The sequence below is a fragment of the Haliotis asinina genome, chromosome 3, assembly GCF_037392515.1.
Source record: "Haliotis asinina isolate JCU_RB_2024 chromosome 3, JCU_Hal_asi_v2, whole genome shotgun sequence".
Lineage (NCBI taxonomy): Eukaryota > Metazoa > Mollusca > Gastropoda > Lepetellida > Haliotidae > Haliotis > Haliotis asinina.
In genome coordinates this window covers 13521486-13543166 of record NC_090282.1, presented here as the reverse complement: position 1 = coordinate 13543166, position 21681 = coordinate 13521486, and the positions used below count along the sequence as shown (strand labels likewise).

The 21681-nt window shown below is 37.8% G+C and overlaps 1 protein-coding gene across 6 annotated transcripts; it reads right to left on the bottom strand.

Moving 5' to 3' along the window:
- Positions 1-1868: 1868 nt before the first annotated feature.
- Positions 1869-20973, bottom strand: LOC137277496 (ras-related GTP-binding protein C-like). 6 transcript variants are annotated; one of them, XM_067809241.1, is made up of 10 exons: positions 20938-20973; positions 18760-18902; positions 16736-16830; positions 12545-12678; positions 11824-12023; positions 11276-11390; positions 10071-10213; positions 8975-8998; positions 5428-5567; positions 1869-4948 (listed from the first exon to the last, which is right to left on the bottom strand). In XM_067809241.1, the coding sequence occupies exons 1-10, from the start codon at positions 20938-20940 to the stop codon at positions 4794-4796; spliced, it is 1152 nt and encodes a 383-aa protein (XP_067665342.1). In that variant the 5' UTR covers positions 20941-20973; the 3' UTR covers positions 1869-4793. The 6 variants fall into 6 exon arrangements, with proteins under 6 accessions (XP_067665342.1, XP_067665345.1, XP_067665347.1 ...); XM_067809244.1 differs by having other exon boundaries at positions 1869-4936; XM_067809242.1 differs by lacking the exon at positions 8975-8998 and adding an exon at positions 8877-8900 and having other exon boundaries at positions 4707-4948.
- Positions 20974-21681: the final 708 nt, after the last annotated feature.

The window sequence follows — 21681 nt, the reverse complement described above, 5'->3', positions numbered from 1 at the left end:
AGTTGAGTCCTATTAACAATGCATATAAGCAAAAAATGATATTTGAAATGTGCAATCTCCATGGTGTACAACACTTGATTTCATGTCAGTTCACCGAGTCACCCTGCACACCGTGTTGAACAGAGTCCAAGATCCTGTGTCTGTTCAGCACAATAGGTATTTTAAATTAATTGCTGTAATGACAACAGATGCCACTGAGGATACACTTATAACTATCAAAACGTCATAGCGATTGGTTAGATGTGAATCTCACCTAGTAAAAACATAGCTTGTGTTTTAGCCTACAATTAGCCTACATCCAACCTCTTTAAGCAGTTGAAAAGGTTATCGTGAGTGCCTTACATCAACAGAGGGTACACAATTCATAACATTATGGTCTGCAGTTGTGTTTATTTAGGAGGAGCCTGGACCAGGTGAGCCAGTGGTGCACCTGTGGTGGTTGGTATATGTAGCCACTAGGACAATATGCAATAGATAATATTTTGTTACCTTAAAAGGAATTTGTTTGGGATCTGAGAGCATGAGAAAAGTACAAAATGAATAACAAGACATTACAGATATAAATATGTGCTTAAAAATAAATGAATGAGTAAGATGAAAACTGGATCTGAGAGCATGAGAAAAGTACAAAATGAATAACAAAACATTACAGATATAAATATGTGCTTAAAAATAAATGAATGAGTAAGATGAAAACTGGACAATCAACATTTGTTTAAAATTGCAATTCTTTGAGGTACAAGAAGACATCTGAGCTGGTAGTCTTGTGATTGGCACTGTGTAGCAGCACCCAGAAGGTAAAAGCTTATACTCTTGATTTAAAAAAATGTGTTAATGGCCTGGGTCATTAATCATTTTCTTCAGGTGTCTAAAGTACTTGCTGCTCATAGAGAAGTGAAAGATTGTCAAAAGTGACCTCAGCTGTTTAACTAGCTGTATTTACACACATGGATTCGGTGTGTGTATGTGTGTGCGTCTCAGGGGTGCACAACCCTCTTTTGTAAACAAATTTTGTTATATGACTGTTGAAACTCAGGAGGAAATTAAGTGTGCATCCTCTTTCTCAAAAAGCTGGGCTTTGGGATTGTTCAGCAATAAACATAACATCCTTGGTTGGCCTATCAAAATGAATAATACAGGTCAAAGGTCATGAACTAAATACTGATTGACTGTAAAATCAAAACCTTTCATAACACTAGTGTGCATCAATTTTCTGGGTCAAACAGAAACAAAAACAGTGTTCTTAACATGATTTGGAAGCTGTTATCTTTTGAAAACTTAATTTCATCACAAGTTGATGTAAGACACAATTTTCATATTAACAGTCATTATAACTGACTACTGTCTCTGGATTGTGTGTGGTCTAACAGGCAAGCACACTTGAAATATGTTTAACTGATTTCAGTCAAACTGTTACATTTACATCCTATCCTCACAACAGGTTTTCTGCAACAAACATTTGCAAAGTGAAAGACTGACTTGGTTCAGTGCTACTTTTGAATTTTCTTCCAACTGTATAACAATGTGTCAGTGTGAGAATAACATGGTGATGCAGCCTCAAAGGTTTTGGGTAAATCCACAATCAATGGTATGAACACTGACAAACACAGATACAATCAGTATTATTCGAACCCATCATTGGTCTCTCAGGTGTGTCCAAGAGACTCAGTTCTGCATAGCTAATTGTGATGATTTTCACCCAAATGAAAGTATCAAATGAAAATAATTGGGAAAGTCACCATCACAGATGCTTCCATTCACTGTCGAACAGGTGACAAAATCAGGATGTTGCTGTGATTTGAAACCCTACTAATCACAGCAAGTCCTCAATTCATGGTAGTTCTGAGCCCAACACAAAGCAACACTAATTTGATAAATATATACAAATTTTATTTACAAATGAAAGCACAGTCATTCTGTTTTTACAGTAGTTGTACAACATGTTGGTAATGTACATAATGACCTATGACTGCCCATGTACACACACAACTATTCACATTGAACAAAGTACTGATAGTACTTGCCTCCGTTACAATCAGCTGAATATATCATGATATACAGCCTGCAGTCACGCACTGGACATGTCACTGTTACACTGCTTCAAACAATATCATATTTAAAGCAGAGATGTAAGAAAGGCATTTACAGCTTAATGATAACAAAGTCAGGCTTGTATTTATCAAGTCTAGCAAAAAGTGCGTTTTACTAAAAAAAAAAAAACAACCAAAAAAAACAACCAATGTATAGAAAGGGTGCACATAGATCATGAATGAAGTTCAAATGATACTTGAGGAGATATTTTTCGTGAGAGAGAGGGGGGAGGGGAGAAGGAGTGTGTGTTACGCACCCCCACATCACCTTTCTCTCACTACCACCACTACCAGGATGCACCCGTTATGCAATCCAAAACACCTGGCCTGTATGGTGATTATACACTTCTGTATTTTTAGTTCAGGGGTAGTACTAGGACAGACATAAGTCTGCATTAATTCATACCGCTTGCTGATAACTGGTCACAATATGAGTATGTGTAGAGAAATGAGACGTCAACACTGTTCCAGCTGTACTGACTCTTTTTGACAGCCTGTGAAAAATCAACTCTGGTTGTGAAAGACTGTATTAGAGCAAGTACACACATCCAGTCCAGTTTGTTACTGGACTGTTGTAGATGTATCACTACAGAATACAGGATGCATTAACATAAAAATACAGTGTTAGTGTCTGTGATGTCTGGTATAGATTGGATTATTTATAGTCAACTGTAATATAGCTGGAATACTGCTGAGTGCAGTTTTAAACAACAAAAAAACCATAAATAATAATAAATACTGTGTTCCATGTTTAGGAATACAATATCCTACATTCAAACTGCAGAATACAGACTTTCAATGGCAATATGTACATAAATTGCATTTTCTGTATCCATACAAAATGAAAGAAATTAATCTGCTGTATTCAGACTAATATATTGCAGTGTATAGCTGGCTGCTCTATTTAATAACTGGGATATCTGCTAATACAGCATAAAGCAGCATTCACTCACTCACTCACAATGACTGAGGTATACTTAATTGATAACAGAAGTCCAGGAGGTCATGCATAAAATACATGATAACTAGCCATCATCACACGATCAAAGGTCATATTGCAACATCATCATAACATTTCAACATGTTACACTGTACAAGTACACAATATTGCCATAAGTATGATGCAAAATGGCATGTCCTGTCCCTTCTGACAAACACAAACTCAAGTTTGGCACAAAATATTTACTGGCAGCCTGACAAAGCAATACACCTTTGTATTGCCACTCGGGGCCCATCTGCACAAAGATGTCTGAAATTAGTACTCAAGTACTATTTCAAACAGCAGATCAACTTCTTTGTGCATGCGGACCTGTGTTCACTGCTAGAGACAGAGCAACACAGTATCTCAACAATACAGTTGATTCACAGCACTACACAGCTTCATCAACATGAGAATAATGAATAGATGTATGCAAAGCTTACGAATATGTGATTACCGGTATTTACATAAATATTTATGGTGTCTCCACTAAAACTGGTGTTGTGATATGAAGAAACGAAAACTACTTCCAATAAAGATTTTGGTATATCACAACCTTTGTATCCTAGCAAGAAGTCCATATGTATTGCCGTTTCCCTCTAACCCCATGATCACATAGATCAAATCATAACTGTGCATTGTGCAAAATGAAGAACACTGAAAACCTTGAGCACATATTCTACTGAAAAAGAATAATGTTTGTCTAGAGAGACAGAACTGTCTGAAGTAGCAAGAACATGTACAGTGAAGACCTACCAAATATTCTCTACTTGAATTAAGCCCATAAAACCGACTTATGTGTAAGTATTGCTTAAAATACTAATTCTGATCTTATACTATACAAAAGAAGCATATGGTTCTTTGAAATGTACTTTGAAATTACTGCAGATAATTACCTCATGACAGAGAAAACATTGACTGATAAAAAAAGCTTGTTACCTTCTGCTCAAATGCAAACAATCGGTACTAATTTGGGGCTGTAGGTTCATTCTGTCTGTAAGTTGCGTACACAGCAGTGACACTGCGAGTCACACCCAGTCACAACTTTCTAAATCACTGCTTTGTGATGAATAAGTTGTTGCTGAGTAGGGGTCCTATGAAATATTGACGGTATTTCCCCATTGTGAGGTGGCCCTACAGACACACAAAACAAAACATAACCTCTGTATGCTTACTTTTGGTTTGTTTACCAAAATCCATCTTGCACAAACACTGTCTAAGATATATATCTGAGACCTCAGGATGACTTGAAGATATATTGTTGGGAACATGCTTGCGAAACTATTGCGATCATTGAGTACAAAAGTTGAAACAGTTTCAAATCATAACAATAGCAGCAAATACGTGTTGCAAGGTGTAGCTGATAATTATGAGTTTGATATAATTATAATAACTAATAATATCAATAACAATGATACATTCTATTAACGATTCATGCAGGATCAAGAACTAATAACGTACATCCTTACAATGTAGGGCAATATACTTGTAGAAAGTTGCCCAAGACATGGGCTTATGACATGGTATCAAAATTAACTGATAGATGTGCATCATTTCACTCCTCAACACGACCAACTGTAACAGCTAGCAACATTGATTTTCTTGATATTCATTTTCTCTAGCATGACCACTGCTTGGCTCTCACCTACTCCACACTGTCAGCAGAATATCGAACACCCTGCACTGGAAATCACTGTTTCGGGTTCAGTCAAGGCAGAATAGCATCACTGGATTTTACTGGCAATGCCATTAGAATGAACAAGTTCTGTTGAGTTGAGATGACCACTGCCAAGTTCTTGCTTCTGCCGGACATCAAACACTTCCTGTATTGCATGGCGGAAACAGTGGAAGTTGTAGTCGATGATACCTGCAACAGGACCTGTGTCAAGGAAATACACTCACAAACTGTTATACAATAGAAAACATATCATGATTGGTTTGTTATTTAACACCATGCTCAGCTATGTTCAAGCTATATGAAGATGGGCTGCAAATAATCAACTCTGGATCAGACAATCCAGTGATGAGCATCAAGAAGATCAATCTGGGATACAATGATGTGTTTCAACCAAGTCAGAGAGCCTGACCACTTGATTCCATTAGTCGTCTCTTATGACAAGCATGGATTACCTAGGACCAATTCTCTCACATATATAGAAAAAATAAGGCTGTGTTTAACTCTTTTCACAGACTTTTATCCATAAAATATATATCATGTATTCACTCACAGACTGTTTTACAATAGCCATTGTAAAGATCAACTCAGTTCATGCAAGTGTGTCTCACAGCTTAAGTCTTGTAATGAAGTCCATAATATAAAAATTTGTTGGTATATGCTATCTGGCAATCTATCCTCACCTTGTCTCTCAAAGCTGTCTTCTCTAAGAATGCACACCAGAGCCAGGTATCTGTTCACCTCTCTCAGATACAAGATAGTGTTGGTATTCAGTTTAATGATAGCAGCTGACTGGTTGTCAAAGGCTCCATCGTCTCGAATACTGGAAATAAAATGTTTACTGATGACCATGCTTGTAGAGAGCTTAACACTGTCATAAACAGCATTCCAATTACATCACACTGTGTCACCTTACCCTGGAAAGAAATCACCAGTGATTCAGCTTTCAAATCCTTACCACTTTAGTATGCTAATGGTGATGACAAACCCACAATCAGTTTTGTGGCATGTCCAAGGGACACAACTCAGTGAGTAAATATGGTTTTACACGGCTTTTAGCAATATTCCAGCAACATCTTGGCTACTGTTACCGTAATGGGCTTCACACACTGTACCCATGACAGAAATTTAACCCAGACCCTCACCATGACAAGCAAATGCTTTAACCACTAGGCTACCCCACCATCCTGGATACAACTCAGCAAGATGAACTGCAGCACCTTAGACGAAAAGCAGGTAATGACTTGAATAAATATTAACAAAGCCTGTCAAAATCTTAAAAGTAAGATGAGAAAAAGAAAAAATGAACAAAGAAAGTGTAAGAAAGCTTCAAGAAATTCTTGAAAAAACATTTTCTACTTGTCAGGCAACAAGATCAATGAAAATTTGTTTGTATATTTCTTCACAGAAATAATGAATACAATACATTCCCATTTTACAGAGAGTCATTTACCAAATAATGAAAAAGTAGTCATCCTAAAACCACTAATCACCAAAACACGGAATTTTCTGTATTTTCTTCACATAGCATACTTACTGTTGCAGGGACAAAAAAGCTCAAAACACTTCACAGACCATGCAATGTGGCATGGAAGTGGCAATAAACTGACAATAACATTACTGACATCTCTGCATACACATGGAGGTGAATACATTGTGTACTTCTTTATTAGTGAGTCCTTCACAAAATACTTGTCATCGCATCTATTGATTAGGTAAATCACTTAAATGGGACTCAAAGAAGTTAGTATAATCATGCATGACCACAATGACACATGACAAAAAAAGTATCAAAATCTCTCAGCAAATCCTGTCTTAAAGACATGGCATCATAGAAACAATCTACACTCTCACACAGATCACACAGACCACTTACATTATCACACAGACCACTTACATTATCACACAGTCCATAGTTACCATACATTCCATGCCGATCAGTGGCAGGTCAAGGTATTTTGTGGCAACACATTTTATCAGGCTTTCTATATATTTTCTTTAACGTCAGGTAACAGCAGACTCTCCCATTAACATATTTTATACACATTCATATTAAAAATTCTCAAATATGCACAACTTGAATAATCAGAATTACATAAATGAGCTTACAACCATGTATAGGCGCTATCTATCCCAGTGTCCCACATGCTTTTTAACTAAGCTTATGTCAACACTCAAAGTCACCAACTGCATCTGGTCCTGGATAAGCATGATAAGTATATAGCTACATTGGTTGTATTGCTTATTCCCGTAACCTTGGTAGTATAAGGGAGGGCACAAAAGCATTATAGGCATACATAATGTATATGGACAGGATGTTGTGCTGTGGGAATAGGGTTCCATATTTCAATACAACGCCACAATTTCTAGAAATAAACTTAAGTCTCAGTTTTGACTTAAGTCAAATGTGAGAAAAACGCATTTCACAGAACAAACTGAAATTGGTATAAAACTCAAACTATAGAAGACAATTTGAGGTTGGGGGATTGAGATTGCTTAAATCGTTTGGGCTTATATTTAAAAACACAGTTGAGTTCAAAATTCAGCTGTTTTGAATTGTGCAACTCAGTTTGCGATTAGAGTAAAAACTTAAGTTTGTTTTGAGAAATTGGGGCCAGATCTACAAATTGTAACCAAACACATATATTACCTTTCAGCAGCATTGAATGTAATATTATACCTAGGCCCAGATGTGCATCTTAAAACTGATCTTTGTTTTGGTTGTGTTACAAACTATAACTTCATTCATCATAATACAATCAGAACTACCAAATTAACAACAAACTGTAAGGGTTCAAGGTTCAGTGCATTTAGCATCCACTTAAATGATGAAGTTACTCAATCTGAACAGTTAAAGAGTCATAACCTTCTCCATGACTAGAGGAATGTGAACTGGTCGTGATCTGTGTCAATATTTTCAAATACATGTACACTATTCTATATGTGCTTTAGTTGATGGTTCAATACATCACAGTTCCAACTGTCTCAATACATATCTACAGTGCACAAACACAAAAAAGAATGCCCAACTGCCTTCTGTCACTGATTTGTTGGGAAGAATATTGCAGTCAACTGTACACGTTACAGTCAGACTGTGAAATCAGTAATTTCATAAAATGACTAAAAATTTCAGTAAATTTGTGAAATGAGTAAGAGGGTCAGCGATTCAAAGTCAACAAACTCCAGTAATTTCATTTCATTTCATTTCATTTCATCTTTATGTGTGTGGCTGTTCTCTACACAGCCAGTGTCAAACAAACAGGTGTAAATGCTTCAAAGCTAAAGTGCAACAGTTGCTGCCACAATAGTTTTAACTGTTAGTGACAATATGTTGTGTTGAAATCCACTTCTGTAGATTACATTAATGAGTGATATAACACAAAATGACTGATTTCACAATCTGACTGGAACAGTATTATACATCCTAACATCAAGTCAAATAGTCTAATTTTATCAAACATAATATCACTGTATTGACAATGGATAATGCAATTTACCTTCACCCACCAAAACTTGTAATAATTACTAAGTGAAAAAAAACTCTTCTCATGTATATATATGTGGTAGTTTTCATTGCTCACATTGGGAGATTCACTATCATACATAACACCTTTTCAACAGATTGTATTCCTACATATTTTGATGTAGTTACAAAATGTGTACACAATGGTTCCACACTCACTGTGGCTATAATACATCTGGATCACTATGTATCACAGAATAAATGTTGCCTAACATTGCTTTGAATCATATTTTATACTATTATATCATATCATGTGAATTAAAGCAGAAAGATCACAATAATCATGATCACAAAAATATCAAATCTTGCATCTGTTACCCAAATAAGTGCATCCTCACATTTCAAGGGACACAACTCTGTACAGCAATTGTCCAGAAGAATATCTGTGCATTTCTTGGTTACAGATGTGATCACAGATGTGTGTACATTAATATCAATACACTTATCTAATTTCAAATGTGAATAGTGGTTGATATGTTACTATGTTGCACTGCAACATCAGCAAGCAGGAAATGCAGGTTGGTGCTTTACTTGATCGTATTCAGCAAACTGTGAATATTCAAAAGTTTATATCGAGAAGCTAAATGTGAATACTATTTAAAGGATTACCGAGACAGAACAATGTCAGTGACACTGAAACATAATATAATAAAACAGTTAAAATACTATTCAATTCAATTCTATTCATATAATAGTGTATGTATTACCTAGCAAGTACGGTGTCCGTGACACTGAAATGTACAACAGTCATGATTACAGCTACTCACTGACATAATGCATGTCAACAGCAAGCATGCAGTCTAAGTCATAGATAACCCTGGAACAATTTTTCATCTCAAAGTAATCAAAGTAAGCCATTTGCTTGTGAGAGCTTGTATAACAATCACAATGAATCAGACATTAGTGTAGCTCCAATACACAAAGAACTCAGACCATTACAAGCCATCTCAGAATGACCTTTAGTGAAATTTGACAGATGAATGAACTTACCAACAAGAAGCAAGCATCAAGCATCAGCCAATCAATACCTTTGTGACAGCTTCAAAATGGCAACTTAAATTCCACACTATACAACACTCATATTTGAAAACTGAATGTCAGCAGAACATTCTGGAATATCTAGCCTGTTTGTCTGTTGTTTGAAATGGTAAAGCAGAACTTATCACAGGCTGGACATGGTCTCTTTTGTAAAGAGTTTTTTTTTTTTCTTAAGAAGTCATTCAGAAAGCCCTGTATAATCCTTTCCTAGGTTGAATGATTACAGAATACATAAGGCATTAACCTTAACAATCTCAGTGACACTGTTTGGCTCAAAGGTCATTCTGTTTGGATCATCAGTCTTTGTATAGTAGTAACTAAAGCAATCACATTTGCCTTGAATGAAGGCACATACCATGCAACTTTCATGATCACAGCATAGAGCTGAAATGATGCACACAAGTCATGATACATGTCATGATCATGATGTATCACATTGTAGAGAAAAAAACATGGCAAAACACTAACTTTTAATCAGAAATGGATCAAATTTGTTTAAAAATGCCTGTTTGATATTCAGATAACAACTTTACAACAATCATATTAACTACTTGACTTAATCATGTTCATATACTTAGCATGTTCAGAAATGCCAAAATATTTATCAAATTCTGTTTCCTGTATCTTGTGCACAGAAGTTTTCATAACAAAACCTAATGTGTGTATTATCATAATCAGTCATTTCAGCCTCATGCCGTGACCAACAGTGCAGACCATCACAACATGCATCAAGTTCTTAACCATGACAGGTATGACTTTACTTACCCGTATATACAGGAAACGTCAATGACGACATCAATCATATCACAGCAGAGCTCATAGCACTGCATATCCACAGGAGAACTGTCTGTGGCTATGTAGATTTTACTGACAACATCAAACAGAAATGCCTTCTCTATGCCTGAGTTCTGCAAAGGAAAGACGAAGAGGCTGAATTGTGGTTCCATTTCAGTACGTCTCTGACTACTCAGGGTAGTCAGAGTGTCATGGAGTCAATCACCTTCATATGGTTATCCAGTGAATCACATGCTATGACACTAGCGCACCGAAGGTCAACAAATAGCAAGTCTGCCCTGGGGATATACCCAGCTTGTTTGCAATTAAGGATGGACAAGGTCGCACTCAGCAATATTTTAGCTACATGGATGTGGTCTGTAAATAACTGAGTTTGGACCAGCAAACCCAGTGATCAACAGCATGACCATGTATCTACGCAAATGGGATACAATTTCATGTGCCAATCAGTCAGCGAGTCTGATCACCTGATCCCAATGGTTGCCTCTTATGACCTTCACGAGATAGTTGGACACTTGGTTCATGTGAAATACCTAGACATTCATGCAAAAAATAAGTATCCTCTCAATTTTCTGAAAGTTAAAGACCAATGGACTAGTTGCCATGTCCATGCCTGCTCTGAGTGAATGTTGTTAGGTATTTTGGCAATATTCAAGCCACAGGAAAACAGTCTGTAGCCAGACGGGACGGGGATATGAATTGACAGCATGAAACAAACAAACATTTTCGATTTCTTGTCAAAAGCCACATTCAGCAAAATTGCAGCCGCTATCAGCAAAATTGCAGCCACAATCCCTGTCATCAGGTTACAATGACATCACAGAACATGACCACCTAATTCATTAAGCTACCTAGGGCAATCACTGCAGGAGTGAGTTAAGTTTAGTGCCATTTTCAGCAATGTTTCAGCAATAACAGAGGATACAAGAAATGATACAAGAGATTCATACACTGCATCCATGTGGGGATCGAACCCCGGCTTTGGGAGTAACAAGCGAGCACTTTAGGAACTAGGATACCCCACCACCTCTCCCCATCAGCGCAGGATATTAGGAAGTAAATCTAAACTGGCATTCTAATGATGCGACACAGATCACATATGCAACCACTGAAACCTATCCTATTTTACCTCAAGACAAGACTCAGTCTCATGAATACAACAATACAATACTTACTGATATAAGAATATTAAGGAGGTTTTCTAACACTGGTAACTGAGGAATCAGTTTCTGTACAACTTTGCTGAATGCCTCAAATATTGAATGATCGTAGATACTTGTGAGGTGAAAGCTGAAAGACAAAGAAATAACCAACACACCATAGAACTAGAACCGAGTATGTACATGCTGTAATAAAATACAACATAAGATTTCTGTAGGCAACACTGCTTTCATCGATTCAGTGTTTGCTTTCTCTTAGCATGTCTCTTTTAGCATGTTCATAAGCATGTCATGATACAACCCCATTACGAGGTGTAGTCACCTTCAGACATTCATAGCCTAAGTCGTATCCTTATCGACAATAGTAATCTGATCGAAACTTTGTATATTTAATAATGCTGACATTTTAAATATGCTATTATGTTATATGTTTTATTAATTTATATGTTGGCATTTACTCAGTATCAGCGTAAGTCCACTGAAGTGGTTTCCTACACAGGGAACTGAACCCAGAACTCGCAAGACTTAAACCACTAGGCTACACAGATCATCATATTGCCCACCTAAGATGAACACTTTCTAGCCCTGTGTCCTGCAGGTCGTCTGACGCCCTCTGGTGGATATCTCGCTGAGTCTCAATCTTGTGGTCATCAGACAGTCCATCGACTTTATGAATAAACACTTCAAATTTGATCTTGGGGTTGATCTTGTAGGCTCTGGACACTGTTGAGTGCAGTCTAGAGAGAGCCTCCATGTAGTCATCCTGTAAACCAGGGTCAACTCAACATTATCAATCTTGTACTTCCTTAAGCACAACAGTTAACGAAATAACACTGCAAACAGGCTCCTGACATTAGAGGCATGAAGTATTTACTATGTCAAATTGGGTACTGATGGAGCTATTTGGCATTAAATACGCAAAACATGGGGTAAGTTGTTATACTGCAAGTGAATGTAACACATCTTTGCATTATTCACTATATTCAGTAAGCAAGAAGATATGAACTGTACAGATGTGAAATCAAGCCACACTGGGTATTTACAAGCTAGTCATAATCAATAACACAAATAAACAGTCTTGCCTGAGCTCTGTGAAAATATGATAGGCTTCTTTTCAGGTTGTGTGAGCACCAAGCTGTCAGGAAGTACAGTTAGTACAAACAACGCTATAGTTCAGAGTTTCCCTTCCAAAGTACTACATGTCAATGTACAGCAGAGTGCCCCAGATCTGATGTAGGTCATAGTTAGGAGAAAGTATCTTGTGATTACTTATCAAAAACGTACTTGAGCATCTATGACGAATATTAAAGCACCACATCCTCCAAAGATGTTCTCAGAATCAAACGTTGGATCAAAGAAGTCAATGTGGCCAGGCAGATCCCAAATCTGGAACTGTACAAAGGAGCTGTTGGACACATCTGAAACAAGGACATGACAAAAAAAATAAGGAAAAATGTCTGTAGTTTACAGAAAGTTGTGTGCCAGATCTTCTACAAGAGCAGTCTACAGTCCCTATTTCTATATTCACTCACGTATCATAATTCATGTCATCAGACTGACTTTTATACTAGTTGTCCTTATCAGGCTCAAATCAGCCCGCGACATCGGAGTTCAAACGTTTCACTAAATTCCCCCCAGTGCTGGGGGGAAAACTGGTTTCAACAGCTGAGCTGCGCTGTGTCCATAACGCATACACAGTGAATAGGTTCACAGAGCTTGAAACAGTATGCACGCCCAGCGTTGGAGGTCGTGAGCTGTAGTCTAATCTTGGTTGTGTACACAAACAAGTAAATAATCTACTCGTTACGTAAAAAAAACTTGTTGATTGTGGTAAGCAGTCTCTGTCACACAGAAAGCTCAGTGTCTGGTTTATTCACACCTATATGTCTGCCTGCCTGTCTGCTAAAGACAACATGCAATACATAGCTTCAATCATTGACAACGTGCAATTTGAACTTAACACCTATCAGACTATACGACATAAAGAAAATAAGTTGATTTATGACTCGTGCACCCGAGACCCATCTCTGCCACATTATGTAATTAGGCACGTGTGATACACATGACATGTTTTTATGTCTGTGGGTTGCAAACAAACTACATTCACTTTTTTCGGATGACTGGATCTGACGGAGACTGGTGCAAACTCTTGTCAGTTTCAAGTCCTGCTTTGTACTTGGACAAATGACAGATTCCAGCCACGCAGTAGTTTACCATCTCTATTGACATGATTTTTTATTGGATCGAGCGCAAATTCAGAGAACATATATTTTCCAAACCCAACATCTCTATATACATTCTTCATGGATAACAACATAGTTCGGTCTGCTTCTTCCAATATTCATTTGTGAGATGTCGAACTTGTCTGTTCTTGAAACATTTCGTTGACTGGAACGTGTTGATATATATATCAGCTAGCATCTATATGTCAAGATTCCCAATAAAGACCAGACAAGTATCTTCATTGTGAGTACAGGGTCCTAATCACGCATGCCAGCCTGTTCAAGATGGACTCTCAACCATTATACTCTGCAGAGCATCTTTGTCTCCACAAGTCAAATGAGTGATACTCAGCACCTTTGTGGAACTGTTAGTTGTTGTGCAACAACAAGTGGCCGAAACTGGTAAATGCCTGCGATGTCCCCTGTGGGTAGCAATTGGCAAACACTGTATTTGATTTCCAAAAGCAGCCCTCTGTCATAGTTGATAACGAGCAGTTTCTTTGTAGAGCGAGTGTGGATGCCAAAGCTCTCACTTCACGTGGATTGGAGACTTGCTGAGGTTCGAGTCCTGCTGCTTTGTACCCCTCAATACAAATGGCTCTCATCCATACTGAGACAGTGTTGCGGGATACTTCCGTAGGTGACTCAGTAGACAGTGGGATGAATAGGCGCTTGAAACATTTGTCTCCTTGTGTTAGTACACCGGAAATATATTTTCAATGCTCTGAATAGGCATAATGATAAATCCTGTGTATCATGTAGCCCGAGGACAGATAATGCCGGGATGTGGATTTGTCTGTCCGGTTGTCCAGACAGTTCATTTTTTGCGATAAAATCCTATCTTAGTCCCAGATGTACAATCTCCCAAAGACTGGAGTTGCTCTTGTGTGACTGAAGTCCAGAGCATGTATTTCTGATACCCGTGCTGCTGTTGCTAGGGTGATTAATTCAAGCAATGTCCAGTCTAGAGGCTCGTAGACATTACTCGTAAGGTGTTGTAGAATGACATTCAAGTCCCAAGCTGGAGCCTTAAATGTGCGCTGTTAGTCTTCTGAATGAACATAGTAATTAGGTGTGGGTATTGCCGAGAATTTTCATATTGCGATATATATTGCAAGATGTTTTTTATACAAAAAATTACTCATAATTGAACTAATGCGTTATCTATAAAGCCATGAACACAACAAAATCACAATGCTGGATTAAGCTTTAATAAAAACTCTTTTAATCATGACAAGATAAGAAACATGGCCTTTTTTATTTCAAAATGCTGCCATACAGAAGCCTTTGCTATAGTATTGACGGCTACCACATTAAATTGTTCATTGTAGGGGTTGCCATGTTACAAAAAGCATGTAACATCCGGTGTGAAAAACAGAAATATTCAAAGATTTCTGAGTGTCACAAAGTTTTCTGAATGGATGTCAAAACAAAGGTTTTCAATCAGCATATCACAATACGTATCATTTTCATGTCTGAACCAGCTTATACCAGTAAACCGGTTATTTTGCACAGCCCTAGTAGTAAAGTGAGGAGTTCAGGTACTTTAGTCAGTTTGATCCCTGTTTTCATGGTGATAACAGAGCTGAGTGCCACCAAGTATGTCAAGAGTGTAGAACCTTTCTGCCCTCTGGTATGTCATAGATGACATAAGTAGTTGGCTAATTGAGGATGTGTGGCCTTTATTGCAGTGAAGACTTTCTTTCTGGCGTATGCTTCAAACCGCATTCATTTATAGTCATATAATGTGCAGGTAGATCTATGTATAGCTAGAGTGTTTGCCTTCGCTGCTCTAGTAGAATATATTTGATGTTTCAAGCAGGCTTTGATACGATCATCTCAAATTTTTTATGTTTTTAAAAAGAATGTTTAATCCTCGCAATGACACAATGGCCTGTGCTCTGTCCTTTCACAAGTGCATGTGTGAGTGGGGAATGATGTCCATACAGTGAGTGTCATTGCTGTCCTCCTGTCTACATGTATCCCGGGAATGAATACCATTCTGTGTTTTCGCTCGTTCTTACGTGAGACTGTATCTGATGAAGTCGACGAACTATGACAGCATCTCCAAAGAACACAGGATGTACACAGTGAACTCTTGCCACTGTAGCCAGATCTATGAGTAAGAATACTTGGCAAGATGATGGAAGGAATATCATCCATACTTGGACAATGTTTTCTCATGGCAATGTTTTCCATGAACGAGAGCATGCATACAATGCCTCTTCTTCATCCGACAGATCTACTGCAGCTGATGAACCATCACAAAGGGCAACTGAAGTTGTAGCTGCTGACCGGCGTTTCCGTTCCTCTTCAACATGGTGATCCATCATATTCATCCTATGAGTGGTGAATTGTTGCATGAAGAGTCCAGTGTCCAGTGACTGTGGTTGGTTCGCAGAAGCATCTGACATGTTGAATACAGACGTAGATATCTGCGTAGATAGTAGACTCTCTGAAGGATGCAGCGTAGCAGACGACATAGTTGAGGATGTTCTAGTAGACGCTGCTTGTTCATCCTGCATGCTGATGATCTGTACCTCGGGAAGTAGTAGTGGGGGTCGTCGTAGATTTGACCCTCCTCAGGTGGGATGATCTCATTGCCGAAAGACTTCCGACCAAGTCTAAGTTGAGGAAAAAACGTGTCCAAAACACAAGACAATTTTATAAATTTTACATAAAGACGATAGTAGTTACAAACCAAAAACTTAACACGACATAATCTAGATTAAAGCTAAATATTATCAAGACCCAAAGTGCCTCCAAGCATCCTCGTCGGGGGATGAACAGAGTGGCAAGCATGGCGGATCATGTGACCATACTGGCGATAAAGTGAGGCTTCTGATGGGTGAGTGTATTGTATGTCCACTTCAGTTAGAAGGGAACTTCAAGGGATTTCAAGTGCTCCACTATCTTCACATGGAGGGAGGAGATAAGCATAATAAGCATGAGACAGGATAAGGAAAAATTCCTACTTTGCCATAATGCTTGTCTCCCTTGAGTTTCCCAACTTCAAAGGCATACATCATTTGAACACTTCTTTAACTAAGATCAGGTTTTATTATAACTTGTGGTGACTGTTCTGCATACAATTTACAATAAATCAAATTATGACACTTTGGTTAGTTACTGCACTCCACATTTAATCAAAAGCCTCTATGTATACCAAGATAACATCAGTACTCAGTATAGATCTCAGTGTTCTTTGTTGTGCTATAGCAGTGTTGTGACAACATTCTCAGCTGAAACTCACCATCTTTGACAATCTTGTTGGTACTCTCCAGAAACAATGTCTCATTGGGGGACACTTTGTGAAAGACAACTTTTTGAATGGAAGACTTGCCACTCCTGCAGTCACAATCAAAACACAACCATGTAAAACAAAAAGTCAACTACTTGTGTCCCTATATTCCCAACTATAATACAAGTGAGTGAGTGAGTTAAGTTTTACTATGCACTCATTACATTCCAGCTATATGGCAGTGGTCTAAAGTAATTGAATCTGGACCAGGCAATTAAGTGATCAACAACAGGAGCATTGATCTGCATAATTGGGAACTGACAACATATGTCAACCAAGTCAGCAAGCCTGACCACCCAATCCTGTTATTCACCTTTTACGGCAAGCATGGGTTGCTGAAGGCCTTTTCTAATGCAGACCTTCAGAGGTCAACTATAATACAAAATATTGTGAAACAATACTGATTAATATAACAAAGACTGTAAGCATGACCATGATAAAGGATAATGTTTACCATCTAATCATGTTTACATGCCCATATATATCATTTACATGATAAATACCAGCATGTCTTCGTTTCCAAAGAATCATGTTGATTTCTTTGTTTTCATTCAAGATGTTATGCCGAAATTTAATGACATGCAAACAATCCAGTGTTTTAGCTGAGATATGTGCATTTCAAATTTGGGCAAAACATCGATGCAGATTTAGGACTTCACTAAGAACATATAGATAAAATACAAATCAAAATACAACAGTGTATGTTGTCCTCATTTATGGTTCTCCTTTTCAAAAAAGATACGTAGAAATAAACAGATGGCAAGTGCAGTTGACAGGTCCTTTCAAATTTGTTGATGTTGGTAGGCACTGTAGATGTCGTGTGTCATGTGCCACTAGATATGTGTAACAGATGAGTACAATAAAAAGATGGGTACTGCACACAAATCAATAACCGTATCAACATTCAGACTGTGATCTTAACCCAGTATGTCAAGTGGTAACATAACATTATAAGACTGCCAAAAGAGCAAAACAGTCTTCTCAAAAAGTTACATAACAATATGGAATGTTTGTGGTAAGTTTCCTTCCACCCTAAAAAACATTTACAATTTGAACAGCTTCTTGTCTGCTATGATGCTCTTGAAACATGTCACAGGACGTTGAATTTGATAAAGTGGGCATATTATGATCAAACTGTGTCAACATAGTTAACTCCATTAGGAGGTAATTGTTCACTGGAGAATTAAGCCTGTAAAAGTAAAACAATGGTTGCTTCATCTGTCTCATCATACTCATTCTTTTTGGAAATTTTGAAATGTAATTCACCTTTTTTTTCACAGGATACGACAGAGGCAATCCAGACAGAGAACGACTCTACAAAATAGTCCTTATTTTATAGTAACTATTTGTCCAATATGATAGGCTGACTACTAAAATTTGACCTGTGAAGGCTATTACCCAGCAGGTTATTGAACTTTCAAAAGACTCTGCACCCTTAATTTCATGTGATCAATTTACAACATTATGATCAAATGAAAGAAAGCATTCTGAAGGGATCAGACAATGGTTTTCATAAAAAAAATAAACCATATTCTGATCCGTATGATAAAGAGACCTAAAGGTCAAAGTGACACTTAAGTTAACCCTAAAGTGGGCACAATTGTGAATACTCTAGGAAACAAATACCAAAGATTTTAATGTGTAACCAGAGAGTAATGCTGCTCTTGACACATATTTGTGTATTTGTGTCTAACATCAAACTCAATCCAGCTACATGACAATGGTCTGTAAATAGATTCTGGACTAGAGTGTGACAACATGAGCATCGTATTACAATAATAAGTATCAACTGAGTCAGTGTGCATAACCACCCAATCCCATTAGTCGCCTCTCAAGACAAGCATAGGTTGCTGAAGATCAATTCTAACCTGATCTTCATGGGTCTCTTGCCACATTGTGCCCATGAAGGGTATCAAACATTCAGAATGACTTTCATCTGTTTACACGGTCAACCACAAGGAAACAACCAATCCAACCTTCGCAGTCCCATCAATAAAATCCTTGGTTTCTCTTCTGCTGCCGCTGCCACGCCATCAACTTCATTTTCATCTGGTCCATATCCGAAACCTTTTGGGAAGGACCCAACAAAGTTTCCTGTCGTATCGTCGTCAGCATAAGACTAGAAGAGAACATTTGGAACTCGGAGCATTATCAAATACTAAGTATGAAATACAGACTGCATTTTTAAACCGCTTGGCTTTTAGAAGTCTCAAAGTAACAACAAAGGATAATGGAATGAAGAAGCTGTGTTCCATAAATGGCAGTTTTCAAATTTAGTCATTATAAAAAGCAGTTCACCCTCAGACCCATATCTGAACGACTAGGTAGGAGGGTGGAAGGGTAGGTCAGTAGGTAGGTAGATAGGTAAAATAGGAACTCTCCAGTCTAAGTAAACTCATCCTCAGTACTTTTTGTTACATTCCACTACTGAGTCTAACAAACCCTTATGGAGGTCGCGTCAGATAACCTTTGAGATAGACCAATCAGAATACAGCTTACCAGATCACGAAAGTGCACATTCGCACATACCTTTTGAACTTTTTATCTCGAAAAGGTTCGTACCCGAATGATTCCGAATACTATTCCAGGTGATGCACACGGCATACATACAACCATGACAACAGTGAGTAAACAGTCGCTGAAAATAGTGTTTTTGGCTCTATTCAAGGATGTTATCTTGTCGAAATATTAGCTAATGGTAACCATGTCAAGAGAAACCCCAAAGCATATAGACTGCAGGTCAAATAACTGTGTTATATGCGGATTTTTGTTTGTGGAGATATCTGTGTCAGTGAGCTGAATATTTTGAAAGTCCCTCCGATCCCTAAATAGTAGCAGTTGTCCGATTGGTTAAATTTATTCAACCGTCTCGTGTTTGATTGGACGGTCATTGGTCACTCAAAGGTTACCTGAGGCGAGCTTCTACTAGGTTTTGTTAGACTCAGTGGTGGAGTGTAACAAAATACACTGAGACTAAGTTTACTTAGACTGAGGAACTCTCAACAGGGCCAGAGTACAGAGATCGCCCCACCACAAAAGTTTCACAAACTAGTCAATGATGTTCTTTGATCAAATACAAACCATGGGTGATCATGAAACTGATTTATCAAGGACTGACTGGCACATTTTGGAAAATATCACGATACAACTGATTTGTTCTGCTTTTCAAAATTTCTGAGAAATAAGGAAATGTCCTATTCCAGTTTAGATACATTCCTAAAATGTTAGAAAATGAACCAGTCACAAATAGTGACTTCTTGTGATCTGCTTGTTATTGTCAATCATTTGTAAGGTACCTGAACTATCTTGCTGCTGTGTGAGACAAATATCTTGCGATGCACAAGACTACTCAAAGTCAGCTGAATTGGAATAACTACATATGGTTTTAGTTTTGGTTTGAGGAATATGGACTTGTCTATTGTGAGTATTGGGTATGTATTTGTAGCGAAAGGTGCAAACAATGACCCGTTTCAGCCCTTATACCAACATCTGTCTACTAACATAGTTCTGAAACTTCAAATCTCACAGAACTGTGGATCAGGCCATAATCATGCATACTGTATTGAACTGTGAACCTTACATCAGATAATACAGATTACACTTTGGTTGGTGCATGATAATGCTAATTTGTCAGAATTAATTTATGTGTTATATTTAAATTCTTAACATTTCCCACTGCATCAATTAACTGTCAGGTCTTCATCTGTGGATTTAAAGAAGTTTCACAAACATTACAGGAGACTGAAGAGTAGACTGCCAATTCATGACTGAAAGACAGCAACACCAACATCGATGAGTGAGTAAACGAGCGTCTTACTTATATGGAACGGTCAGTCCATTATATCAGTCAAAACAGTGTATAAACACTTGACCTGGTCGCATGATATCTAAACAACAATGCAACGTCTCAAGACTGGTAATATTACCACACTGTGTCAGTGTGTGTCACTCGATCCCAAGTGAACCAAAACTTGTCGCGTGACCATATCAGGTGCTTGGAAACATCAATACCAAACAGCTAAAACAATTAATTAATTGATTGTGAATCTAATGCATAATACAGCCCCTATCGGCCAAACAAACACCACTACTGTCAATGCTTGGTATTATACAAGGGACCTATAAACACATCACTGACATTCCCATATTCTTACCATCGTTCGCCATTAACAATATCATGTGACTTTAGTGTACTCTCTAAACTAAATTAAACTCCAAAAGGTATCACCAAATGCTCATATAATGCAGATTTTTTACATAATAAGACCTGTCGCGTTATACCCAACACGCTGTGAATAACTGGTGTAGTAGCGCTAAAAATTACGCTTTGGAGCAACTAAAAATATGAATCCTTCTACTTAGAGAGTATTTTAAAGCGCAGCCTGGCACTGTTCACTTCGTTCTCGCTGACATATGTATAGTAATTTAACTCCTGACCCTGTTATCGTTACTTTCCGAGTCTTGGCGAGATTCTTAAGCCAACATTTAAAGAAGGATAGTTCTACGTCTCAGAGTTGCGAATATATTTTTTTCACTTCCGTATAGTTTGATGTGTTCAACCCAGATATCATTTTGCTTCTAAAGATCAATATGGAGCGTGAACACAAAAGCCGATGTGCACTCTTTCCGTAATAACACTGCAGCTGTATAAGGCAGTTTATCTCTCTGCGGTAAGGTGCTGATCCCTCAGCCATTTACCATAAACAGTCTTTAAATGAAGCAAGTCTAGATTTCCTCATGTTCGGGATATTCAGTCTCACTGGGACTCCTTTTTAATTTAAAAGGAACGATTTGTTAGAAATCAAATTATTTATCGCATACTAGTGCGAACATATCGGTGCTCGTATTATTCATATAATTCCCTAGGCAAAATATCACAATATCATGGTGACACAAAC